This window comes from Falco rusticolus, chromosome Z (genome assembly GCF_015220075.1).
Source record: "Falco rusticolus isolate bFalRus1 chromosome Z, bFalRus1.pri, whole genome shotgun sequence".
In the NCBI taxonomy this organism is placed as follows: domain Eukaryota; kingdom Metazoa; phylum Chordata; class Aves; order Falconiformes; family Falconidae; genus Falco; species Falco rusticolus.
Genome location: NC_051210.1, coordinates 41,306,199 through 41,334,060, shown reverse-complemented (window position 1 = coordinate 41,334,060; position 27,862 = coordinate 41,306,199). Strand labels below are relative to the sequence as shown.

Below are 27,862 nucleotides of genomic sequence, written 5' to 3'. Positions count from 1 at the left end.
CTGGGCTGTACTTCTTGCCCTGCTCCAAAGAGTCAGAGAAGAGGACAATACTTCCACGTGCTGGCTTTTGGGCAGGAAAGGAAAATACAGCAAAGGATGCCGAGCTGTGGGAAAATACCAAACACCCTTTTTAGTACAAAATTAACTATGTCAGGGGAAAGATCCTGATTAAATCTGGTTTTCTTTAACATATTCCTAGCCTGAAAAATAACTCAGTGGCATAGCAAAGGTAAAGAGGAAGCCAGCTCACACAGGACATTTACATTAGGTGCGATAAACCCTTGTAAGTGTGCAGCAGGGATTAATTGCACTTTGGCAGATATGGACTAGATGACCTACCATAACAGTTCTGGAGGTAGCTAACAGCCAGAATAAGTCATCTTGAAAATGCAGTAGGGAAGCTTAGTGTCACAAAGATTCACAGCAGAAATGGCTGTGTTCTTCTGCATGATAATAAGAAAAAGCACAACGGGATGAATTAAGGACAGAGGGTTTGGTTTGCATTTTAATTTCCTGATTTTTGTCAGGTTATGTTATAACTTAAACATTTTTAAGAGGTATAGCAATGTTGTTGACTGTGAAATTTGTATGTTTTATTTTTGCTTTTCTTTTTCTCCTAAGTAGGAGGGGGAAATATGACAGATTATTAAATCCTAAATGGCTCATGCAGCTTGGCAAAAGGCATTTTCACAGGGAAGAATGTATGGAATTAAGTATGTTTGGTGTGCGCAGTACGTGGTTACACCACAATTATTTATTCAGGTAATAATATTTTTTAAACAAAAAACCAATCTTTATACAAGCATGATTCATTTACCCTAGAGACTGGAAAAGCTCTCAGGAAAATGTAGATTTAAACATCTCCAAAAAGTGACTTATTTTCCCAGTTCAATACATTAAATCTGGAGATGAGATGATCCACCTGACAGACATCGAGGCCTCCCTGGGAAGTGTTCCGTTCTGATAAGCAAATACACATTCCATGCCTGCTTACCAGGGAAAAATTACTATATTTGCACAATATCTTGTAATGACTCTAAAGAGGTGTTTAAACATCACAAGCATTTTCAACCCCCTACACAAAAAGCAAACAAACACAAAGACAAGGCAGTCAATGTTGTCTTTATACAGTAGGTATTCAGCTATGCCGGGGCTTTAATTCAGGGGTGACGAACGTTTACGCCTCTGAGACGTCTGCTGTCTTCAGACAGGCAGTCATTTTGTCTTCAGTTTGGAGCAGGCAGAGGAAAGCCTACGAAGAAAACATGCTGCTTAAAAATGTAATTGAGTCCTTTCTTGTTCAGGGTGTTCTGACTGGAAGCGCATGGCTGCTATCCACGTAAAGGAAAGCAATATTTCTACTAAAGGCAGAGTTGTTTATATAGGGAGAATGCTATTCCAGGCTGCTTTTTCAAGGTGTCTTGAAAAAATTATGTGAAGTGCAATAACTAGGAGGAAGGGAGAATCAATGTCTTTGTTTAGCAGGGGAAACTAGATTGCCCCTACAGCCAGAGCTTATATTTTTCCCAGATGGTTATATATCCCAAATGACAAACTCAGAACTGATTTTTTTCCCAGCCCTCTAGAATTTAGATGGGAAAGCAAAAAAAGAAAAAGAAGAGTGATGAGAATTCAGACAAACCATTCTGGTTCTCTTTTTTTCTCTTTCTGTGCAAAAGGGAAGATAACAAACCATGTACCCAGTCAAGTTTCACCCTGAAATGTCACCACCAAACACTGACTTACTTTCAAGGTTGGCACTGAACGCTTTTGCCAGGAGAAATACACAGCATGCCACCTTCTGAAGGGCTGAACCAGATGGACGTCTGAGTCCACTCGCTCACCTACATGGACAACCACAGAAACTATGTTCAGTCTAAGAGTCCCTACAGACCGTACACTCACTACTCACCACCCATCTCCAATATCAGTTGTCATTTTAGATGCTATTGGGCCAGAAGTCTCTCCTGAGTGGGTCTCACTGTTGCCTGGCTCCCGTGGGTGATAGTGAGATCATCTTCCCGTACGGACATCTTTACCGAGACTGTCTGGGCAGGGTGCATTTTGACCAAGACAACCGTGGTTCTATTCAGTCATCCCATGCTCAGTCTCCCTGCACTCTGTGGCCCACCAGCACCTTCTCCAGAAGTAACAAGAGAAAGGAGCAGAAAGAGATGGTGTCATTTATTTCCCCTGTCAAGTAGTGAGGGTACCAAAGGGCTGATGGATGTGGAGTAATTCTTAGGTAAGATTGACAACTATTTCCTTCTGCTTCATACACATAACCAGCACCCACCTGTTTTCCTCCCACCCAGAGATATTTTTGAAAGCTGCTTCTAGCAAATTTCTGCACCAAAATTAAACTAATCTTGCAGTCAGCCTTACTGCCGTGTTCCCACGTCAGCTGTGTCTCATGACAACAGATGATAGAAATGCTGCTCTTCAGGCTTCAGGGTGCATGTTTCTTTTCTTTTTTTAAAAATTTTAATAGCTTTAAAAAGAGCTCTGAACAAAAGTGCTTGCTCTGTGATGCAGCGCTGAGCTAAGGCGTGCAGGGCAGGTATACCTGCCCACATGCCAGTGAGCAAAAATAGGTAGAGTGGGTGAGGTTTCCTGTGGCGCTGTGGGGGCTGAAGGAGAAACACTTCAAGGAGAAAAAGAGATGGCAAGAGAAGGAAAAACAGAGAAAAAGGAGGCAGGAGCAGAAGTGTTCCTCTTCCCTGCACATCAGGGCCCTGCACCCCTCCCCTGCAGGGCCTCAGCAGCACGGTGGCCCCATACCCCACACATAGGTGTCCCTGTCCTGGCCCATGTCCTAAAGCAGGTCAGATCTCCCTGTCTTGGGGTGTTCCCTGGCAGATGCCAGCCTGAGCTGCCAGAAGGGACATACCATGCCCTGCCTGCCTCCTCCTGACCCGTGATGTTGACCCAGGAGAGTGGAGGCTAATTGGAGACCCCAGAAGAAATCAGGAGGTTGCATTCTTCAGCATCTACCAGCTGATCAGGGATGGATTCTGTGCTCTGGAGGAGAGGGCTCCATGTCCATCACCACTTGCTTGAATTAACACATGGCACAAGTGCTACAAGCCACCTAGGGATGGTGAGCATTAACTTAAGACCAGTAAGCCACAGACAGGCTTTTACTGCACGTATCATCCATCCTCACAAATCTTAGCTGTGGTACTACAGATCAGGAGACTCAAGGGCAGGTTGAAGCTTCTGTTTTGACACCATTGTGATTTTATAAGAAAGGGCCATTACATGCAGAAGTAAAACTGGAAAATAGGACAGCTGATGTAGATTAATAGATTCTTGGTGCTTAAATGTTTAATTTGCCCTGCACTAGGTAAGCAGAAGTATTCACTGTCTTTCTTTGGAACAAAACCTGAAAGCTGAATGTCAGCAGTGTAAGGAAGCCTGAGACAGGCAATTTTAAACTCAGTCTGTCTTAGGGTTCCTCTCAGCCCTTCTGAATGAGGCGGCAGGGTAGATACCTGTGTAACACTCTTAAGGTAAAAAACTTCAAAAATTCTGGCCCTCAGAGGTTACAACCTAAATAGCTAAGACAGGCGAAGCACACAAGTTAAAAAACAGCACTCAGAAGGAAAATGGCTTGTCCAAGGTCTCACAGAAAAGCGGTGGCAGAGGCTTAGCTGAGGAGCAGATTTGCGAACCAATTTATGTGAAATGCTTTCCCACCTAATTGGCTAACGAGAAAACATTCCTCTTGTAACATTATGTATTTTTTTTCTACCAGTCGAATTGCTGAGGATTGATTCAATTTAGAATTCATGTTAAAGTGAGTATTTTTAAACATTCTTTCATGCCATGCTTCTGCAAAATGTAAAAAGCAACCATAAAATAAACCCAGCAAAAACCACAAACCACTTTATAATCCAATGGACAAAAATTAAAAGATAAAATATTTATTACAAAAAAAAAAATGATCAGAAGCAGAATAGCAGATTCCAGAAGAAATCCCCTTTCAAGGATCATCATAATAAACAGGTTTACCTGATCTCACTTATCCAGTGCTTAGCATGCATCCTGGACAAGAGGTCTCGATGGGTTTTGCTATTGGTTTCTGGAAAGGCAACTTTGGATTCCCAGACAGGGAAATCTTGCTCTGCAGACATCAGCTGAGTTACTCCATGGGAGTAGAGCACTACCATATGAAAGCCTCCTCCTATGAAACAGAGTTATTCCCTCAAGATATAATTTCTCCCAGGACAGAGTGGTAGATACTCCTTTCCACTCAACAGCTGAACTAAAATGTTTGTATGCCTGCGTTTTGTTTTGTTTTGTTTTGTTTTGTTTTGTTTTGTTTTGTTTTGTTTTGTTTTGTTTTGTTTTGTTTTGTTTTGTTTTGTTTTTAATGCACCACTGGGTCCTCAAGGAAGAAAAATACATAAATTTAGTAAAAACAGGGTCGCAGTTAGTTTGGGATCAGGCTATGCACGGGCAGTCAGAAGCTCAGAGAGGAGGCCATCTCCAGCTGACATTGCTGCAGTTCACTGCTTGCACCTCAGTAATTGTCACACTAGTTTCTGTTTCACAGTATCATAAAAGACTGCAAGCAACCCCTGAGCCAAGCAAGAATTTAAATACATCTTTGAGGCCTTTCCCATTTAGGAAATCACTTGTGTCTATGCTTGATACTAAGGACTATTTCTGAATATAAATGCTTCCCTGAATCAGGGCTACACAAGTATCAGAAGTTTAGATCAAGGAGCTGATCTGTCCAAATGAGACATTAGAGGCGTGATGAAATGCTGCAGATCTTTTCTTTAATGAAACTTAGTTTATGAAACCCTTTAATAAAGCTGCAGTGAGTATATTTACATTCCCAACAGAGAAAAGCTCTCCCTTGAAACAGGAAAAAATTACCACAATTAATAATATCCTGATATTCTTCATAATGCCAGTAGATTGCAAGTTTTTGTTGAGCTGTTCATCATTTTGAATTTCCATGCATCTCTTTATTCCACATCCACATCTACACCCGCTGGGGCACTTTAAGGACTAAAATTCATTGCTGTATATTAAAAATAGCAAATGAATCTCATGATTTCTTTTGTATCTCCCCAGTTTATTCAGCATACAAAAGACAAAATCAATGGCATCCTGCCTGAGAAATAGGGTTATTTTTATTTTTGTATTTTTTTTATACTGCTGCAGATTTTTGGCTTTACTCTTGCAAACTGTGCTGTGCTGCACCAATGTATTTTCACTCTGAGTTTTCAGATCATCTGCATTTTGCTGTGCTAATCCTGGATATTTAATATCAAGCAAAACAGTATTTATATCCTATTCATCTTTTTCTCCAGCATCTCCTGTGTATCTGCGTGTTCCTTTTCCATTGCCAAGAGTCTGAGCCGAAATATTCAGAAATTTTTTCTTCTCAGGGGCACAGTTCCAAGTAAGCACTTACAACTAAACTTAGGTATCATTGAAGGTACACTTGGGCTTGAGAGGCTGGGGTGCTTCCTTAAGCTGAGGGGGACAGAGAGTAAAGGAGGGAGTGGGTGCCCCTGTGAGCTGTACCCTTTAGGGATAGCTGCGACCCATAGGCCCAGTGTGGCTGTTGCTAGATTTGGTGTGCTTTCTGTTTTAGAAAAGCAGTGTGATATTCCCTTTCCTTCCATCTTTCAGCACTTCCACAGTTGTCCACGGTTTTCTGATAGTTGTAAGTGGCAGAAAATTATCCAGAAAACAGTATCTTTAACGCCGAAGGATGTGTGTCATCCAGGTGACCCATACATGCCCAGGTTTCCAATATCTCGTTTCACCTCTTTTTTTTTTTTTTCCTTTTTAGTAGGTTATTCCCTTTTACATTTACTGTTTTCTTCCACTTGCTTTGTCTATAATTTTTCTTCAGATGAATGTGAAAGCAAGTTCAGTGTTTCAGCCATGTTAAGTGGTTGAAAGTTAATCTCCATCCTGATTTACTAACAGATGGACTTTCTACCAAGTCTGCTATTTCCCCAGCATACTTACACAACCCTTTCTATTTGTCCTCATGTACCTAATGGAGGCAATTCACTTTAACTGTCCTCTTTTCTCTGAAATCATTGGCTACCTAATTACTCTATCTACATGGGTTCCTTCATTTCCTAACTACCATTCAGGAGTTTGGATTGTCTGACTTTGTTATTCTTGATCCTGTACCATAAGACTTTTTATTTTATGACAGAATTCATCTGAGTGTAACTTTTTGACATGTTTTACTATTTACTTCAGTTTTAAGGCAGAACAGAAAATACAAAGAATATACTTTTTCCTTTTTTCACCTATTTGGTACCATTTCTTCTGGGACTTTTCACTGAAATGTGAACAGGTTTTTCCAGTAAAGCAAAGCAGATGTTTTGCAATTGTTTTCACATTTAGAAGTCCCTGACAAGCTATATATGGTATGTGTGTCCAGTAATGCAAGCATTGTATGAATACCTTTACTTACAACTGGTCTCAATTAAATCAATAGGAATATGTACCCCAGTAAACTATGCTTTTTGCTGTTTGGGAGACAATAAACTTCTCTTTGCATTTCCACATATATTTCTCCCTTTAGCAAACTGATTACTAGGGAACCATATACATACTTACAGTACACCTTGTGATGGGATTTGCAAGGATTTGGGTTTTATTTCTTTGATTTCTACCTCCTAACTTATGGCTCAGGTAGCTAAGAGATGTGTCTAAACACTAACAAAATACTTACAAACTTGGAAAAAAGTGGAGGCCTAGTATGAAATTATCCTGAATTTATCTCGAGTGCACTTCAGACGCAGTAATACAATACTTGATGGGATCCCACCCAATGTACCTGAAAAGCTGTCATCCTTGAAAGAAAACCCTGACTTTTCCTTTAGAAGGCACATTCATTTTCATTTCACTTCTGCTCCCTTTTTCCTGCCATTGAAGCAATGCTTTTTCCCTCTATAAAATGGAACCAAACAAGGCAACTGTATGAATCATCAGAACAGAACAACAGCAGTAGATGGGCGCTGATGGTGATCAGCCTAGATTGCTTACTGCCCCCCTGTCGATCCCTTGCAGACTTTGGCATCTGGAGGACAATTGGGACTTGTCTGGGGAGCAGCCTTGGTGGCCATGAGTCAACAGGCAATGCCAGTTTTATCTGAAAGCTGTTTGCACTCCCAAAACATTGCAAGTCTAACGTTGCAGTCTATTATTGCCTTAGCTGACTGCAAAACATGGAACGCTAGTACGCTAGTAATGGAAAGTGGAAGTATTCCCTTCTAAGCATAATAGAGAATACTTGCCTAGCTAGTTCATGACTACACCTGTGTTGCTAGATGCTAAAGGAGATGTCACACTGCCACATGAAAATGCATTCTATTGTCCATAAGTTGATAGTTCAATCAACCTGTCATCAAATAGCTTAAGTATCCTTCCTGCTTCTGTCTCATGATGAAAGAAAAGGAAAAGCAGATAGATACATGTGGCATTAATTCTCATATCCTGTGACATTTTTTTGGTATGAAGAAATAACTTATTATCAGAGGAGAGGCAGATAAAGGGAACAGGAAAAGAAAATTCAGTCTGTTTTGAGATCCGACTACGCAGAAAATCTCTTCTTGTTTCTCCGCGACGCTTCCATACCACCATCTCAGTCAGAACTTCACAGCATTGTACAGCTGGCCATCTGGCAATAGTTGGACTAAAAAGATTTTGAGGCACACATCAGCAACAGATACATATATATAAAAATAAGAAAGCCGGTAATAATTTCAAGCAATGCAAGGAAATTACTGAAATTAAAAAGGATTGGGAAATGTGTTCCCCTTCTTTAATCAAATGGCAATATGAAAGAAATTCTACAGACCTCAGCAGTCTGCCCTAGTGAAAAATTCTAATTCACCGATGTGCTCTGTAGTTTCTTCTAGTCAGCGACCAAGTTTTGTCAGTTCTGGACTGTAGAACCGGGGGAAGCCCAGCATTGCCTGGGTCACAATATTTAAGCCCTTCGTTTAGGTTCCCGAGCAGAAATTAAGCACGGGGGTTGAGGCAAATTAACCGTACTCGGCGCACCTAAGAAGTCGTAAAAGGGAGCTTCCCCGCCGGAGCCCCGACACGGCGCAGGCGCAAGCGGCGGCCGGTGCTCCCGCCGGCGGGGTGGCGGAGGGCGAGCGGCGGCGCGGGGCGGGCGGGAGCGCGCCGGGGCGCGGCGCGGGGCACCCTCTAACGGGCCCGGCGGGCGGCGGCTCCCGGCAGGCGGCTCGGCCGCGGCGAGGCGCCGAGAAACCGGGCCTGCCGCCGCCGCAGGACTCCGCGCCGCGCCGGGCGAGGAGGTCCGCCCGCAGGAGACCCCCGAGGCCGCCCCTCGCCCTTGCCTGTGCCGAGCGGTGCTGATTTATTCTCCCGTTCGGGGAGGCTGGAAAGGGGCTGTCATCGGGAGGATTTTGCAGTGGTCTGATCTCCCAGGGATTTTGGCTAGGTCTCGTCTCCTCGAGGAGCTCCGGCCACAGATGAGCACCCTCAGCCAAGAACATTTTGTCTCCACGTCTCACGTACTTCCCCCCTTTCTTCGCTGCAGTCAGGTCCCATCTTGTGGGGAGTGTGAGAACAAAAGCCCAGGGCACGGGGGTGCTGGCAGCATGCAGGCAGCAGGGATGGGGGCAGCTCCAGGTGACAGACAGCAGCCAAACTCGGTTTGCATAGCCTGCCTGCAGCCTCGAGGCTTTACGAAGAGCAGTTCTGGGAAACAAAAAACGTTCTTGGCAATTCCCCCTATGTTAGAGACCAAAGATCCAGTGCAAAAGCATCAAGCATAGGGTAAAGGGAGCAGCCGGAGTCTTTAGCTGAAATTTGCACATGTTGCAGTCAGAGCAACACATTCTGGGTGAAAACAGGGGTCCAGCTACAGTCACCCCGGGTGTAGTCCCACACCCCTCGTCAATGTGGGCATCCACAGAGGCCGTTTGCAACTCACAGGCTGAGGGTTGCACCCATCCCCAGGGCTTAGGAAGGCCTCAGGCGCTGCACACAGGGCAGCACCGCTTGGCAGCTTCTCTCAGCCAGCAGAGGTGAGCTACCAACCGTGCTAGTGGTGGGTCATCATCCTTTGCTGGACACCCCCAAGCCCACAGTGGCACTTCAGTCATGCACCAAGCTGTACCTTCAGTCCCCAGTTCGCATGTCCTGGAGACATTGTAGTCACCAAAAGCATCTCTAATGGGTTCACTCATACTGAGAAGAGAGACAAGAGGGAGGTAAGGGGTGAGGGCAGGTCTCTATCTCACCATACCAGCTGAACTCAGTGCTGTTATCTGCCAGGGGCCAGCAAGCTGAGGGGGAAAGGGAGAGAGGGTGGTGACACACTCACTCTCCCAGCTTATCCTCAACCTGCAGCTTGCACCACAAGCGCGGTCAGGGTCCTGTGGGCACCAGTGATCTGGGAAAAGCAGCTTTCACCCTGTTTTGTGGGTGCAAACTGAAGAGCCCATAGAACAAAGGCTATTATTAATTCCCATCTGGTGAAAGGAGCTGCAGCTGTTTTCAGAGGTTTTCCTGCAAGCTATGCAGATCTGCTCAGAATTTTAATGGTTGTTTACCAACTAAAATGTGCCATTGAAAGAGCAAGACATTTCCAAGCAAACAAGGTATGAATGTCATTTCAGCCTGGAAATAAACCTCTTCTTTCTTGTGAACATTTTTCTGGGTGAGAAAAGTTGGTTTTGTTTTTGACTGTTTCAGTTTGCAGCTGTTCTTTTTTAACTCATCCTCTGCCACCTAAGAATCACACAGAAGGAGATTCCTTGAAATATGCAATGCATTTTTACACATGCAAAAGCCTTTTTAGGGGGAAAAATCCCAACCATTCTCTCTGTGTGGTCGCTGACTGAAAGAAAAGGGCAAACGCACCAAACACCAGTTCACAGTTGAAGTAGTATGCACATGAAACTGTTATCTGACCAAAGAGCCTAGCAAGCCCTGAGGGAAAACACAATATACAAAAGATTAAAGAAGGGGAAAATGAAGAGGCTTTGTTACATTCTGGGGGATGACATGACATATGGCAGCTTTTTATCTTACATTTTCTGCAGTGGCCATAAACTTCAAGAGGATTGTTATTGCTAAGAAATTAACATGTCTTTAGCCAAGTTCTCTAGTGCACATTATTTATATCAGGAATTAAGTCTCTGCAACCATGCCTGTGCTTTATGGCTGTGTATAACTATAAGCTCTGCTTCTTTGATATTAATACATGCGGTTTCTTTACAACATATATATTGTACATAGCTGAAAGAAGCACTAGAGAAATGCCTCAGACAGATACAAACAAAGATTTTTCACTTCAATGCATTTGCAATCCAAGTTGTTTGTTTTTTTTTTTATCCCAGTGGACTTTGAACTCTCTGACCTGTGGAGGGCATTTACAGCTGAAATGACAGTCCCTGAACACAGCCTAGCATTGCTGGTATCACTGATACAATTGGGGGATGGGAAAGATCCACTAGCATCCACCATTTAGGCAAAAAATTACGAGCATCCTGCATTTAGAGAGGACTGTGCAGACAAGAGAGTGAAGTGCCATAGGTGGCCAGGAATTGATCAGGAAATTAATATAACATAGAGGCGGTGCTAAGGAGAGGGTTGGACAGCCTGCTGCTGTTCCAATGGGTCATGCAACTGAAAATATTAGCAAGAAAATTAAACTATTCATCTTCCACTAAGACAGAAAGGAAAAGTGATCTGGACAGTCTGACCTCCTAATCTGAGTTAAATCAACATATAAACAATAAAAATGGACTAATATTTCAAGGAATTTCTTTTTAACAACTGTAGCGGTTCAAGTTACCCTGAGATGTTTTCCTGTAATATAATAGAATCCTACTAAATGGTTGTTACTTGACTTCTGGTAATGGAGATACCAAAGCTCCCTGTGTGTTATATATTTCTGTTACAGGAGTCCAGAAGGTAGATTAGGCTGCTGAGATGGCTTTCACCCATATAGATATGAATTTATTCTCTCTTAATAAGTGGTAACCTTCAGCTTTGTATAATAGTGGTGCAAAGTGAATTTCTGCTTCATGTTAGCTAATTCATGACAAGTAATTTCTAAGACAGCATGTGACTGCCAACAGGTGTGAACTGTTAAATATTAGGGATGATTAAATACATTTTCTTAGAAATATCATGCTTGCCTATTCCTTACACATACTTCTTCTGCTCTGCAGTACAGCCCACAGTATAGCACAAACAATGACTAAGACAAGTGCCAAAAAAAAGGGGGGTGGGAGAGGGTTGGAAATCAGGGGAATGATAAACATGACATAATTAACAGCATAGTCTAAAATGGCCAAAAATATCAAATGAGTAAACCAAGGGGACAAATCACCTCTCACTGCCCAGTGTTTTCCTTATTAAGAGAGTTGGTGCTCTCCCATCTTTAGAAATTTTAAGCAGAGTTTACCTGCATAGTGCAGCCACCCCCAACCTTCTTTAAGCATTTTGGCATCCATGAACACGATCTCAAAGAATCTAGGCACTTCAATTTACTATGAGACATCACCAAGAAAACACTCACATTACTTTAAATTAACCTGATTTAATACACCACATTATTTTACCAGTACTCCGTCTGCATGTATATACAGGTGAATAAAAAAGTCAGAGTCAGAATAATTGGGGTTGGAAGGGACCTCCAAAAATCATGTAGTTTAACGCACCTGCAATGAATAGCGACACCTTCCATTAGACCAGGTTACTCAGAGCCCCATCCAACCTGGCCTTGAAAGTTTCCAGGGATGGGGCATCTACCACCTCTTTGGGCAACCTGTTCCAATGTTTCACCATCCTCATTGCCAAAAAAATTCTTCTTTATATCTAGTCTGAATCTACCCTCTTTTAGTTTAAAACCATTACACTCTGTCCTATCGTTACAGGCCCTGCTGAAATTTTTGTCCCCATCATTCTTATAAGCCCCATTTAAATATTGAAATGCCACAATAAGGTCTTCCCAGAGCATTCTACTCTCCAGGCTGAACAACCTCAACAGCCTTTCTTCATAGATGAGGTGTTTTATCCCTCTGATGATTTTTGTGGCCCTCCTCTGGACATGCTTCAACATGTCCATGTCTTTCCCGTACTGTCCTGACACCAGAGCTGGACACAGCACTCTAGGTGGGTCTCACCACAGCAGAGTAGAGGGGCAGAATCACCTCCCTCAACCTGCTGGTCACACTTCTTTTGACGCAGCCCAGGATATGGTTGTCTTTCTGGGCTGCAGGTGCACATTACCAGCTCATGTCCAGCTTTTCAGCCACCAGTACCCTCAAGTCTTTCTCCACATGGCTGCTCTCAATCCCTTCGTCCTGCAGGCTGTATTGATGCTGGGAGTTGCCCCAGTCCAGGTGGAGGACCTCGCAGCTGGCCTTGTTGAACGTCATGAGGTTCACATGGGCCCACTTCTTGAGCCTGTCAAGGTCCCTCTGGATGGCATCCCTTCCCTCCAGTGTATCAACTGCACCACTTGGCTTGGTGTCATCTGCAAATTTGCTGAGGGTGCACTTGATCCCACTGTCTATGTCATTGATGAAGATATTAAACAGTACCGGTCCCAATATGGAACCCTGAGGGGCACGACTCATAACTGGTCTCCATCTGGACCCTGAACCCTGGACCACTATCCTCTGTATGTGACCATCCAGCCAGCTCCTCACCCACCAAACAGACTACCCACCAAATCTGTCCGTCTCCAATTTACAGAGAAGGATGTTGTGGGGGATTGTGCCAAAAGCCTTACAGAAGTCCAGATAGATGACATCCACCACTCTTCCTTTGTCCATTGAGGTAGTCACTCCATCACGGGCTTGCTCTCACAAGCCTCCCCTTCAGTCACTCACAGCCACTGTTCTGCAGCCTCATGCAGTATTGTTAGACTCCCAGTGATGTGGGAATGGGCATGTAGCAATGAGCTGTTTATCCATACCATCCTGCTGAACAAGCTCCTCACTTCCTTACACAAAACTTCCCCAGGAACCAGGACTGGGCAGGTTTCCAAACAAGACTGAACCACAGGGGCACTAGGAAACATCCGTATGTCTCATTTCGGATCAACATCCTTTCTAGATGTAAGAGCTCACTGTCTGGCTGCTGCAATGTCCCAGAAAATACCCACTCTCTCACTGCTTTTGGACCTGTCTCCTCTACTTCAAAATGCCAAGCACTCACTGAGTTCCTGCATCCATATGGTAGCTCAAAACCACACAATCTAATCTGTGCGTGCCACCCAAAACATGGTTTATGCACCTTGTCACTGCTGCCACTTGGGACAGAACAGTGTGTCAGCATTAATCACAGCTGTAGGGCTCTATGGACACACAACATGGGCCATGACATGGAGAACCAGGGACTTCAAGCAAGAGCTGTGGCAGTTTTACAAGATGAGCAAACACAGTGTGACCTCAGGTGTAGAACACTAGCACCCTTTGGGTCTGAAGAGAAATTCTCATGTGCTTTCAAGGGGTTTTGTGCTCAAAGGGGATTATGGTCCTGCACTGTTACAACCAACACAAAAAGAAGAGTGAGCCTCTCTACCAAATGAGCTATGCCAATGTATTGCCAACACTTGGCAGTGGGGGACTTGGCAGGGGTGGATTTTGTGAGGAGATGTCAGAGGCTGTCCTGTGCCAGACATGGCCAGTTCCAGCCAGTACTAAAATGGACTCACTGCTGGCCAGAGGTAAGCAGTCCATCAGTCAAGCTAGTGGTGCCTCTGGGGAAATGTATTTAAGAAAAGGTAAAAAAAAATTCTCACCAGTATTGAGAGAGAGGAGTGAGAAAAATGTGAAAAAAGCCCTGCAGACATCGAGGTCAGTGAAGAAGAAAGGGAGAAGGTCCTCCAGGTGCTGGAGCAGATGTTCCCCTGCAGCCTGTGGTGAAGATCATGGAGAAGTAGGTTTTCCCCTTGCAGTCCATGGAGGACCACGCCAGAGCAGATATACACACTGCAGCCCATGGAGGAGAGCAGGTGGAAATGCCCTGAAGGGAGCTGCAGCCTGTGGAGAGAAGCCCACACTGGAGTAGGTTTTCTGGCAAGACCCGTAACCCCATGGGGGACTCATGCAGAAGCAGTGAGTTCCTGAAGGACTGTACCCCACCAGGGGGACCTACACTGGAGCAGTTCCTGAAGACCTGCAGCCCATGGAAAGGACTCCTGTTGGGGAAGTTTGTGGAGGACTATATGCTGTGGGAGGGACCCCACGGTGAAACAGGGAAACAGTGTGAAGAGGAAGGAGCAGCAGAGGGGAACTCTTAGGGACTGACCACAGACCCCATTCTGCATCTTCCTGTGCTGCTCAGGGGTGGGAGGTAGAAGAGTTGGGAGTGAAGGAGTGAAACTGAGCTGGTGGGGATGGAGAGGGTGTTGTTTTGGGTTTTGTCTTTGTTTCTTCACCACCCACCTCTACTTTTAATTGGAAATAAATTAATTTTCCCCAGGTCAAGTCTGGTTTGCATGTGGTTGTATTTGGTAAGTGATGTCCCTGTCCTTAACTCAACCCACAAGCTTTTCCAGCTTATTCTTTCTGGTGATGTCAACACACCACAGCCAATAATTATTTCTTGCACAAACCACCAGAAAAGTGCTGTTGGTGTTTAGATACAGTGATGGCAACACACCTCTTTTCTGTTGTTCGGAGAAATCCATGGACATCTTGCAATGCTTTCAGAAATCCCTCACAAACTGGCAGCAACGAAAGATCCCTAACTTGGCTAAACCTCTAATGTCCTATACTAGCCTGTAGGTTTATGTTACTATACAGTAAGCCATCTAGAGTTAATCCCAAATTCTTTTTCCTGCATGGAGTAATTTCTCACCTAAGATAATTTCCTACTTCTTTTGCCACAACAGGAATCCATGACTATATTTCATCAAAAGAGTGTGGATTTTATGTCATACAGTGATGAAAGTCAAATGCTTCTGTACTTCTACTGCTTATCTGAACAACATTAGAATTGATCACTTGAGGTAAAGCTAGTCAGAATAAACTTCATTTTACAGACAATAGTAATTTTTTTAAAAAGACTAGAAAATTTCCTTAGTGGAAGCAACTTATGTCCAACATTTCTCAAAAAAGGCAGTGCTGAAATTACTACAGGAATAATCTCAGCAAGGCTACAACACTACCTATTCAGTACCTGGCAATGTGACGCAATAGCTCATACACTACTCATCTGTTTCCAGTGTATTCTGCAAGCCCGTGTCAATGTATAGGTCACTACATACATGCAGAAGTCCTGCAGAAGTCAAAAATATACATTACTTCTTGCTGTTCTTGTTTGGACTGTCCTTGTTTGGACAGTCAAACACTCAGAGACTCATACAGATAGTCAGGGGAGTAGATCTATTGTGTGACTGAGCTGTGGCTTATTAGATGTTCCCAAAGGCCCTTACAGGCCAGATTACATCCCGCGTGCTGTCTCTGCAGTCAGGAGGCAGGGGGCTGTTAGTCAAGAGAAGAATAACGCTGCATCATGAAAGCTGAACAGAGTGGGATTCCCAGGCAGCAGCTTGCCACAGCAGGGAAATCCATCCCAATTTAGCTAATATGAGAGAAGTATTTGGGGTTGTTTGAACAAACCAGAATATTACAAGGCCGCTTGAGCTGACCCTACGTGAAACATCAGCATGGCATATCTCAGACAAACTGAAAGCTTCCTCATGCAATGTTGTTTTGTAGAAACTGCGCTTTCTATTGTAAAAATCATTTAAAAGATCCTGACTAGCTTCTTTGACCAAGAAGAATCCATCAGTTTCTTGCTCGTGACTCTATATTTTGAATGCTATAAACATCAACTTTGTCTTGGAAGATAATATATCACTTTAAATTCTAATTAAAACTAACAAGAACTGAGAGTGCTCAGCATAGGCCTTTTAATTTTAGATAGCCAAGACAACAGTTTGAAACAGGAACAGATCAAATAAATATAACAAAGTAGAAATGAGAAATTGTCTTTTAGAAATAGTCCGCCATTTATTCAAAACAGATGACGCAGAACACCTGGCTCCTTAATACAGAACAGTAGTTGGGGCAGCTCCATTAGGGGAAATTGATTTCAGCAGGGATGATCTTGGGGAAAAAAAGTAATTTCAAAAAAAAGTCATATGGAACCACTTGTTATTTCCTCCTCTTCCATTATAAATCTGCTTCAGGGAAAAACCTTTCAGGAGCAAGAGCTTAAACATAGCTTCCTTGTGTCTGCTTCCAACAAAATTTTCCATGCTCTACTTCTGATTAAAGGATCTGTTCTCATCAGGTTTACACAAACACCACATTTCATATTTTCCAGATTCTAGCTCTAATTCCTTTGGCTACTATTGCTCTCCTTGTTATTTTTCACCTCCTGTAAAAGAAATTACTATCTCGCATGAATCACTTATTTAATGTCCATATTCAGTCAAAAAGAATTGCACCAGCAGGAATGAAAAATTAAGATGTCAAACTCATTGAAAACAGAATTATTACTAAAGGCTAGAGCTCCGTTGCTCTCTTATACATAGCTACTTTTGTCTATGACAAGGTGTTATAGTTCATTTTTTTAACCATTGAGTCTGGTTCTGTAAAGAGCCAGTAAGGAGTCTTTTGCCATTCATTAATATTCACTGCACCAGTGAATTTGGTTTCAATTTCAGTGAGTGGTAGAGAAGTCCAGTACCTTGTGATCTCAAATATGTTCTTGGTCACATAAGCAGACATGAATTTGGGTAGGAAACCAAAACTGAAAGTAGGGTAGTAAAACTTCTGCTTTGATAGAAAACGAAACCTCCAGCAGAGGAAAAAAGAATCGATCTGATTGTTGTCATCATGTCTCAAGAAATCCAAGTTCACATCTTAGAATTGCTTGGGCTTCATGTAGCAACCTTCAGTAAATCATTACAGTTCTCTATACATAAAAGAGAAATGAAACTACACTTCACTCACCCTTTTTCTGCCTTGCTCTTTTGTCTGTCTGGCCTTTATATACAATATGCATCTTAGGAAGGACAGATCTGGTTTTTTCTCTCTGTAAGATTCACAGAATCACAGAATGGTTGAGATTGGAAGGGGCCTCTGGAGGTCATCTGGTCCAACCCCTCTGTTCAAGCAGGGCCACCTAGAGCAGGTTGTTGCCCAGGACCCTGTACAGATGGCTTTTGAAGATCTCCAAGGATAGATCTTCCACCATCTCTCTGGGCAACCTGTGCCAGCGTGCAGTTAGAGTATATACAAACTTTATAATTGTTTTATAAACTTCTTATGTACGGTTAGACAAAATTTATACATTGGCTAGAACAAAGAGCTTTCTCCTTGTCTGGTAAGTGGAAGCTACCTAAAATAAGGAACAAGAACAGCACAAGGATTTGTAAATGTGGGAGTATTTGGGATCCAGGAGCAAGTAACAAAACACTTCAGCACAAAATTATGCATGTAATCATATTGTCATACATGAGGAGGTAAAGAGTTTTTTATCTGCTTAATGCAGTTTGAAACACTTCAGTCACTCCTGAAGTGGCATGTAAATGGTCAGCAGTAGGGTGGAGAGTTCAGTGCCTGCCTAGTGAAGCAGGGCTTGAGAATCAGTATTCTAACACTGTGCAAGGAAACACATACATTCTATTGTGAGATGGTGTACACCATGTTGTACTGCTGTATAACATACAGACTGTGTATTGTTTCAGGGAAATCGGGGAAATGGCTGAAAATCAGGGTGATTTTGGCCAGGCAGAGGTCAGCCGGAAGACAACTGTTCCATTGGAAGACTGAGCTTTGCTCCTAGAAGCAGTGGAAAAGTCACTTTTTCCTTCTAAGCTTGTTTCCTTCACACATTTGTCTATTTGGATTGCACATAACCAGGAGCTGAGTTTGCCTCACAGTCCAGGTGGTAGCTTTTAGCAATAGTTTTGGCTGCAACCTCTCCTTTCTAATTCAAATAGGTTTTTTTTTAAGTCATTCACAAAGCACGAAGCTTCTCCAAAAGACTGAGGCTTTGGTTTTGCCTCAACAAAAACAATCAGTCAGGCAAACAAGCATCCTCAACTGGCTGATGTGGTACAGAGGGAGGAAAAACCTGGCATAGGTTTAAAGATTGCATTCATTTATCTAGCTTGGGATTAACTTGCCATGGACCCCCCTACACCTGTCAGTAATTTGTAAATACATGTCTGTGCATGTTTGTGTGTGTGTATACCACTAAACAGCTGCAAAGAACAGAAGAGTGTCACATTAAAAGCTGACCATTTAATCAGTTTACATTTTGCTACCACGCCGGATATTCAGCTCCAATGCCCATAAATAGACAGTATCATTAGCAGCATTATTGCAAATAGCAGGAAATTGTTGCTGGGCAGTGGCTTTTTGCTAAGGGTAGCAGAAACCCTGAAAACTAGCTTTAAAACATTTGCGTGTTGGGTTTTTTGTAATGTCAATTAAACAACCTGATCATAATCTGCTGAATAGGAAACAAACACAATAGATCACATAAAATCCTGCAGACATTTGGGAGGTGCAGAACACTTAGCAGGGTGCAAAATACTTAGCAGAGTTACAGTGTCCTGGTTCAGTGACTCAGAAACCTGCAGTGTCCCTACAGAGATTTCTTGGTGGCATCATCATTTGCCCAGATGTCTCACGCTTTTGTGGTCTCTCCCCAATGCACATACAAATTTACTCAGCATTACTGAGCAAATTCATTCTCTCTGCCCAGCCCTGTTAGCTCTACTCACTCTTCTCTTCTAACAGATTCCTGCTGACTAATCCACCCTAAAACAGATGAGAACAAAGAACATGCCTTTTTCATTTGCTGGGTAGGTAAAAATCACAAAATCCTAATGGGTTTGAATGCTTCTGCTTGGCCTAAATTGAACATTATTCTGAACCTAGTCACCAATTTCATACACACAATGTAGAGTCACTGAACTATGCTCTTATACAAAATCCTGTCAGCTTTGTGTCATTCATATAAGCCAGATCTTTGTTGATTTTCATAAAAAGGACAGGGCTGAAATAATTTTGTCTCTATCACATTTCACAATAGAAGTGTGTCTACCTTTTAGTCAGCGACTATGAAATCTGAACGCTTTGCACTATCAAACAGTGAAGATAGTTTAGTGCCCAAAGAAAATTTTTTTAAATTATGGGAAATCAGCTGGAGAAACATTTTGGCCACTTTGGTGAAGTTCTCAGTTCCAGAATTCATCCCCTGAAAGAAGTATTCTGACCCTCAATGTGGCTTTCTGACATCATTTACTAAAAACCCTTCTAGTTTTGTCAAACTGCATCCAAGACTGTCATCGTAGCACTTTTTGCATCATATCAGCCTCAGCTAAATTTGAAAGACTTAGGAAACATCTACCTTTTGTTATGAGAATAAAATCAGTGAAGCTACTGTTTTCTTACATCATCAGAAGTCCAGATTATTCATGGTACATACTACTAGCATATATGTTCCATGAGTGCTTTTAACCATATTGTTACTCAGCTAAAAGAAAAATTTCAGAGAATGAACATTTCTCCTGCCACTACATATTTTTGCCTTTCAATTATATTGCCAGTATATGTATGTAAAGAAAAAAAAAACAGACAGAACTGTGATCACTGAATGTTTTATATCCTTGGAGCTGTATTTTGCAGACATGGGGAAGCTTCAGAAGGAAGAAAAAGAAGGAAACAACACTATAGCCTTTTCATTTTTACTTCAGAAAAAATGCTGGCAACATACTCAGCACAGTTCTCTGGAAATATTTAATTGTTGCCCATTTTTTTTTCAGCATAAGCACCACAAAGAGAGCCACTTTTTATATTTTAGTTTGGCTTGTTTGTTCTTTATTTGCAAAATGCCCTGACAGAAGATGGATGAACAGCAAAAAGCATTATGACAGGTATCGATCCAGTTATATGGATTCAAGCTAATGCAGAGTAACTCGCATTGACACTTCACGGAACAAGCACATGGACAGGGCAAAACCAGAAAGCCACAGTTTACAGAGTTTTCAGACAAGCTGTTTGTATCAGTATTAATGTAGTAACTTTCTTTAACCAAAGTATTTCCTATGAAATATGTTATAAGTAGCATAAGAAATACCTTTCTTCAGGTTTGATTTACAAAGTCAAAGTCCATTGTACTCTTGAAACACACAGCTTTCTGTATACATTTAGGGTGATTTTTTTCAGCTTCTTTAATCAGTGCTGGGGAAGGACATAATCTCTGATTTAATCTATGATAATTCCTTCATTCATAGCATAGCAGCACTGAATTTTAACCCAATCTATGCAAGTTGTATTTTGTTTTTGGATAAAGACATTGGTCTCCAAATGAGCTCAAGAGGTGCGTGCCTGCATCCAAGGGCAGGTTTTGGCTTTTAGACAAGAATTTTTCTTCTCATTTTAAGTCCAAATCAGATAAAGCTGGTTTTCTGTGGCTTCCCTTCTGTGGTTTGAAGGGAGAAAGAATTATGTAACCTTTGCACTAAAATTAGGTATTTTCTTTGTATCATAGGTAGAAAGGGCGCCTTCTATCATTAAGCAATCAATAATTAACAAGTAATTGTGTAACAAATTAAAGATTTAGGCTGCCTTTTTGTACATCTATAAACAACTCCTTACCTTTATTTGAGTAGTTGTAACTTAACTTGTGCTTATGCTTTGGTAAGGTGAAGGCAAAAGTTAAAACAGCATTAAGAAGCTTTTTGGAACCATGGGCAACAGTTTTAACTTAATGTATTTTTAGTAAGGAGATTCATTAGCCATCCAGACATGAACAAAGCATATAAACTTCTGCTGGAAAGCTGGCAAATCATGATTAAAAGCATTGCTATGGTTGGAACTACTGAAACGATGGCTTTCAAAGGTTCCTTTTGCTAAATCACAGCCATCTTTCACTACGACAGTCAGTGGTGCTTATTGTACTCATTAAGTCCTTTCTTAGAATCAGAAATTCAGACTTCGGCCTCATGTGGCTTTGGCACTAACAGATGTTCACACAAAATCCCCAGGACTCATTTGTTGATTTTTGTTTGTTTGCGGCTCTTCTTCCTTCCTCTTATCTTAATGACTTAGCTATATAAATGACTTCGTTTTTTCTCCTCAGACCTTCAAAAACTATTCTGCCTCAGGCAAAGCCCATGCACACAGCTTCAAGCTGGTAAGAGAAAGAGAAAGCTGGGAGTGAGTCACACTAGAGACATGTGGATGACTGACTGGAGGGCTCTGGCTAGGGTTATGCATCAGGCTTCCTAAGTGCTTTTCCTCTGTAGAAGGAATAGAAGTTCACAGATGTTAAAAAGAATTACTCATGCTGAAGGACTTGACACATGTTAAATGCACATTAAATATCTTTCCTAAGACCTTACAGTAAGCTGCAGCTTTACAATGAGTTGAAACCATGCCCCGTGATTTCCAGTGCCAGGCATTTTTCTTGCCCTTTAATACGCTACTGATGATTGTTTTTGAGCAGTGTAAATAATGTGTGGCATGCAAGGAGTGTGACATCCAAGACACCTGAAGTTAGGCTCTGAAATCCATTTAATGCAATGCTTAAATAGCTACACTTGTGAACAGTCTGTAGTAGGCAAATGTTGCTATGGACATCAGTGGAACAGCCTTCCCACTGTCTTCTAGATGAAACAAAATCCATCAAAAAATGCATTTTTTCTAACCAGGATTCTTATCCTTTCTCCCTTCCCCTCTTCCTTCATTGCATTAGTTGCATGCTTCTCATGCTTTCTCTGTATCTGCCCTGTGCTTCGAATACCCAGTTTAAACTGTGCTTCTCTTGGCTAACAAGAAAGCTGTGACCAATATGCTTTTGAAACCCCTTTTCTAGACTTACATCTGTCTTGGAGCAAGAAATAAATCGGTTATCAACAGTGGGGTAGAAATTGCAGGCTGGATGGCTGCTGTCCTCTTCGAACTTGAAGTTACTTCTCTTTTCTTCTTTTCCTTTCTCCTGCTTTTCATTTAGTCAATTGCAAGGAAGGATTCATACTACCTATGGTCTATGTTTCTACCTTACTGTGAATAACTCTGATAAACACTGGAAACAGTTAACTTCCCACCAAGCTGTGGACACAAGGAAAGGGAAGAGTGGCTCTGAGTCTCTTCTGCAGGTACTTACCAGCTGGGTCAGATATCCTCTGACTGGATCTGTTACGCTGCCCCTAAGGATTACATTCAGCAAAGGTCTGTGACAGCACTCTGCCAAAAGTAGTCTTTTGTGTATAATAACAGAGACACGGTGAGGATGAGATAGTACAGAGCTCCTTACAGATGTTCTTTCTATTGGCAGCTCCTTCCACACAAGCAGTTTACCCAGGCATTGTATCCTGTAGATTATCATTTTCATGACCCTGCTCCCCCGGGGAAAAAAAAAAAAAAAAAAAAAAAAAAAAGAAAAAATACCCAAAACCATCTTCTCATGTAGTTTTCTTTCTTACTCAGTACCGGATCCAGGCTCTCCCCTGTGTTAAAGGAAAGGTTATAATAACAAAGGCTCACAGTGCTTTTAGTCTTCATTAAAGCTTACAGGGGGATGTGTCAGCTGCAGGGCAGACATGGAAGATGCAAACACAACGTGGGACTGTTTTGTGTTTATATATACTTATGCAGGTTTTCCTGAAGGGCTTGGAAGTCTCCCTCATGTACAAACAAAGGCAGTTTATTAGTTACAAATAGTAACCTCAAAAAAAAGTTTCCTGTATGGCCTTTCACACTTACCTAAAGCAGATATTGCTTTCCATAGCAACCTCTGAAATGAAAAAAAGTTAAAACAGCTCACTCCTTCCGGTTTTGAACAATATTTTTAATATCTTGGCTGCTTTGTAAACACCACTTATTCATTGGCATGTCAAAAAAAAAAAAAAAAGGGGGGGAAAGACATCCTTTTGTTAAAATTCTATAAGATCAGCTCTCAACCACTAAGGTATCAATCTCTGACATCTGTTCTCCAAAGTGAGAGTATCACTTATTTATGTACCACTCATTAAAATCAGATCAGTGTTTAGACAAATTTATCTAAGGGTCTGGACATTGAAAGGAGGTGCAGATAACACCGTTTTACTACTCCAATAACTTTTACAGGTGGAAAAGCTGTAAAACAAAGATAGCTGTTTCATTCTTGCTCACAGAAATCAGAGGAAGTGCCTCAATGAGTGGAAGTCTCCTGTTTTTCCATCCTTATGAGACATTACAAGCTCTATTTTGCCTCTTTCTCAGATGTTTTGGTCCACTCTTTTGTGCTCATCCTTGAGGAAAAAGACAAATAGAAGTAGATAATGTAGATGGTAAGGCCTGGCTTAACTAAACCTCGATGGAAAAAAAAGTTTCCGTAGTAGGAGAAACTTCAGATAGAGGAGAAACAAAAAAAAGAAATGGTAATTGGGAAATCAGAGATCTAGTGGATCTTTATCCAGTGCAACAAAATCTAAAAAATACTGTAATATAGCAGTAACTATTCTGTGCTGCACAAGTATTATTTTAGCTTCAGAAGTGCTGAGCAGCGGGCTTTTCTTCCCCTTGGTCAGCTGAAGACACTCATGTTATTAGGAAAGAGTGTCAGGAAATGAATATAAATGTTATTGTGAAAGGAAACCTGTTTCAACTCCCATGATTACAGTTTAACACAGCTGCACCCCAAGAGAACAATAGCAAGATTTATTTGTTTTATAAGACTCAATTTTATAAAGAATAAAACAGTTCTGTTAAAGAAAGCTGTGAGCACAAGAACTGTCTGGGAGTATGTGAACACAAGAGAGAGGAAGAGAGAGCAGGGATGCACATGTACTATGAAAGGGGAAATAAACATGTTTCCATATCATATTTAACTCATTTCTTTTGGGTACTTAAAGAAAATGAATCTTAAAACCCCCAATATTCTAAGCAAAAGAACTGAGTAAAAAGTAAGGCCTATTTTATGTGATTGCTATAGGCACATGCTAGCTGTGTGTGAAGCACAAAAAATGGGCACCCTGTCAGAGGGTCCACCTATGTTTGCTGGGCACCTCAGCATCCCTTTACAAAACAAGACCCCAAGGGGTGATTTTCTTGTCTCCCAGTGGCCTGCCAACAGCTGCCTTGTGTCTAATTTTTAATCTGTGTTTCGCTCTTCCCCGAACAAGCAATTTGGAATCTTTATCTGCTCATGTCATGCTGACTGCATGCAGTGGGACAGATACATACACATGCCTCAGCATCTCACAGTGCCCCAGAGGCATAGATGTGGGCTCAGATCAGCAGCTGATGGGACATGGAAACAGGGCTTAAGGATGCTGGGGTGTTTCATGACTTGCCAGGCAGTACCTGGAAAAGGCTCAGCAATTCCCTTTGTCTCTTCCACCTTTTCTATATAAAGCCTTCTGTATAAAGCCTTTCTGAACTGGTGGACTTTCTGTTACTGCAGGTGTCTCCCCAAAATGGACTTCCTTCCTATTTGCAGCTGCTGGTGCTACCAGGCTGGTTGTGAAGGGCTGGTGTTCGCTACCAGTGACACAGTCAGCACTCAAACCCCCACCGTTCATCAGCATGCTGCCTTTGCAGCCAGCCCAGAAAGGTTCCCATTCCTGGAGAGGAGATTAGCTGACAGGAAATCACATTCTGTGCAGTGACCATGTCAAGTCTGCAAGAATTGTCCTGCCCCCACTTCGCTGTTTTGCAGCTGAGACAAGCAGGCCTGCTTCTCAGCTGAGAAAACAGAACAGCCATTCATGTGCATTAAGAAAAATAAAAGCTGAGGAAACAAACAATAAAAAGCAAAGCCCAGCCATTGGAAACAACCACTAAGCAGACAGAACAGCCTACCAAGACAGATCCTCCATGTATTTATTCCATTAATACGTAACTAAATATTGCATATTTATAAGCTGCTCCTATTGGTCTGCAAAGTTATTGTTTCAGGTGCAGGAGAGGAGAAATTAGGTTATTTTGTGAGAAATACATGAGAACAACTGGCTAGCTACCTTCTCAAATATTGCATTAGAAGTAAAAATTCATTCCAGCTCCTATCATTTGACAAAACGTTTTTTTCCGGAGAGTATGGCATTTCTTCATTGCCTGCCCTGAACTACCAGTATCACCATTTTCTCTGACAATAGTTTTTACATGTCGGTTCAGAAACATCAGCATTCAAAAGCAGGAAAAGTTATACATTTTTGTTATAACAGAGTGCTCAGTCAGGGAATGTAAGTTTTATTTCCAGATCTGCTGTGGATAAAAATCCCTCTGGCAAATCCTTCAACCCTTCTGGTCTTTCAGTTTCCCTCTCTATAAACAAAGAATCAGCTATTTCTAAATCACTGTGAGAAGCCAGGATGTACTTTTCTGTGTACAAAACCAAATTTTTTTTTTAATGTGATCAGCTATTGCTATCTGCTATTACAGACTACATATTATGAATTGAAAGATACAAATGCCTCTGTGCCACTGTTTAGATGTAAAATCAGAAGTGTCATAACCCAATGTTAATTTGTATATGAGGTATCTGAAATTTGTATTTCAAAAGGAAGGTAGAACATCTGAAAACACCTGATAGCCATTCTGTACCTCCTAACAGTTCCCCCCATTTCTCCTATTCCTACATGTACATCAAAAATAGAAAAAAGGAAGAGAAGCAAAAAAAATAATGACAAGTGTTTCTAAAATCAAGAAAGCTTCCCACTGATTTCAACAGATTCAGCTTATGACTTTTTAGGTTTAATGAGAACCATTTTGCTCTATAAGCCAAAAGAAAAAATTCAGAGTTAATCATTTCAGAACCAGTTTTACTTTCTCAAGCAAAAGAGTGATCGTGGATTTATTAAAAAGATGTAATCTTATTTTTATAACAATTTTTTAAAAAAATTAACTAACCTATTCTTTGCATCATTGTCATGTCTTCCTTTTAGATAAGCAGGTTGTATTCCACTTTATGTCATTACTCACAGACATCCAGCAATGTGTTGAAGTCCATATTTCCAAGTGGAGAAAAACACTCCTCATAATTTAACTTTTTCATCTTTATTTGTCTGCCATCAGTTTTCAAAGAATTAAAAAAAGAGATGATCACAGTGCTGGCTTTGTTTCTATTAGACATCCTCTCTCAGATGCTGGGCCGTTTGATACTTGGTATGCAATATTAAGACAGTTCTCCCACAAAGCAGGAAAACATTGCAAATCTTTGCGAAAATGTTTAGTCTTCAAACTTTCCACTAACAATAGCACCAGAAAAAGACTACAGAATAAACTTGTTTCTGCCATAACTTAAAGGGATAGCTACAAAGTTAAATTAGGAATGGGTTTGGCCCCAGAACTTAGACCAGCATTTTCCTAATGGATCCTGTAACAAAGACAGCATCCAGATTTTCTTGTTTTGAGCAGATGTTTTCCATTCCTTTGCATACAGGGGCACCAATAAATATGATGCAATGTTTTAGACCATCCACAGTAACTCTTATATGAACTAAGGATACATCACTAACCTTGGCTTCTAAACATTCACATCTGTTTTAAAAGGTCAATGCAAGGATCACCCACTTAGCAGAAAGGGTGGGTTCTGCTATCTGCACAAGAACATTGTTCTCCATTTCGTGCGACTTTAAGCTGAAGGGAGGAGGGAGGCACAGGTTTCTTGTCACCAAGGTCGCATCACATTGAGCCAAGCAGAGTCCCCTCCAGAGCAGCCATCATGAAGCTGTTAGCGAGGAAATGCACCACCAGTTTTGCTCAAACAGCATGGCAGAGAGGATGTCAGGAGGGATACCTCTAGCTGCCTCTCGGTCAGTGAGATGGCAGCTCTAGGTGCAAAAAATCTGGAGTATATTCTAAGAGGGAATATTCTCCCTTCTGGGAATGCCCCTTATTTAGCTACCAGGTTCTCATAGCTTTTGCTGAGTGAGAAACCACCCACCATTTATTCTGTGGGATTTGCAAAAGCAAAATGAATCTCAGAGTTTAAAAAACCAAAAGGGTCAAAAGCTTTCTGGGGATTTTTTGTGCTTTTTTTTTTAAAAAAAAAAAAAAAAAATCAGCGCAGAAAGCCAGAAACTGGTACAGAATTATTTCTTTCCAGTGGACGATATCAGACTTTCTTTATTTCCAGAGCACCCAGAAAAGCACCTTTGTTTCCTCATCACCAGTCTTTCCAATTTAGACACCTACATCTTTCTGGCAGAAATCAACTTCAAAAGGAGAGCAAGGAAGGACCAGAAAAGGAAATTTTTCACACCCTACACATGTTGCAGTCAGAAACCAACTTTCCCTTCCCAATAATTTCCAGTTTGCCTCACTAGCCATAGTTTTCAAGTGCCACCATAGTTTTAAAATATTTGTGCTGATTTACAAATTTAGAACATGTAATTCCCCTGATTTCTCCTCTTAGAAGTGCTGCTACCAGCTTTAAAGGCAGGATTGCTGGTTGTAACAACCACTACTTAACCGCCAGCAGCCAGCCTCTGGAGGGACTGGTAACCACCACCTAGGAAGGATTACTCCAGTCCTCTGCAGTTAAAGGAAATAACAGACCTGCTATCATATGAGCTATCATCCTCCTACCTGCTAGAGGAATTGCTCTGAGAGGTGCTAACTACAATTTTTTTTCAACAGAAAAGATGCCTGATATCACACTATTTGGTGCCCTTGCTATATTAAGTATACATAATTAGTTGCTTCATTAACTAGTTATTAACAAGTTTGTTATTTGACACTCCTTACCCAGAATAGAGAGTATAGAAGAAATTAGGACAAAGACCCTTAGTTTGCCTTGGTGCAATTTAGGAAGTGAGGCATGTGGAGGACAGGTGTGTTGCTGGCAGAGAAAGGCAAAGTGCTCTACGGGAAGAAGGTGTAGGAAGAAAAGGAGCAAGAAGTGAAAGACTGGTGATGGTACACTG

General features: G+C 41.7%; 1 protein-coding gene across 1 annotated transcript; it reads right to left on the bottom strand.

Annotated features, from left to right (window-relative positions):
* Positions 1-1,748: 1,748 nt before the first annotated feature.
* On the bottom strand, positions 1,749-12,413 carry LOC119140966. Its single transcript, XM_037372625.1, has 4 exons — positions 12,265-12,413; positions 9,061-9,210; positions 8,208-8,718; positions 1,749-1,844 (listed from the first exon to the last, which is right to left on the bottom strand). Exons 1-4 carry the CDS (start codon positions 12,411-12,413, stop codon positions 1,749-1,751), a joined length of 906 nt encoding a protein of 301 aa, XP_037228522.1.
* Between the last annotated feature and the right edge of the window lie 15,449 nt (positions 12,414-27,862).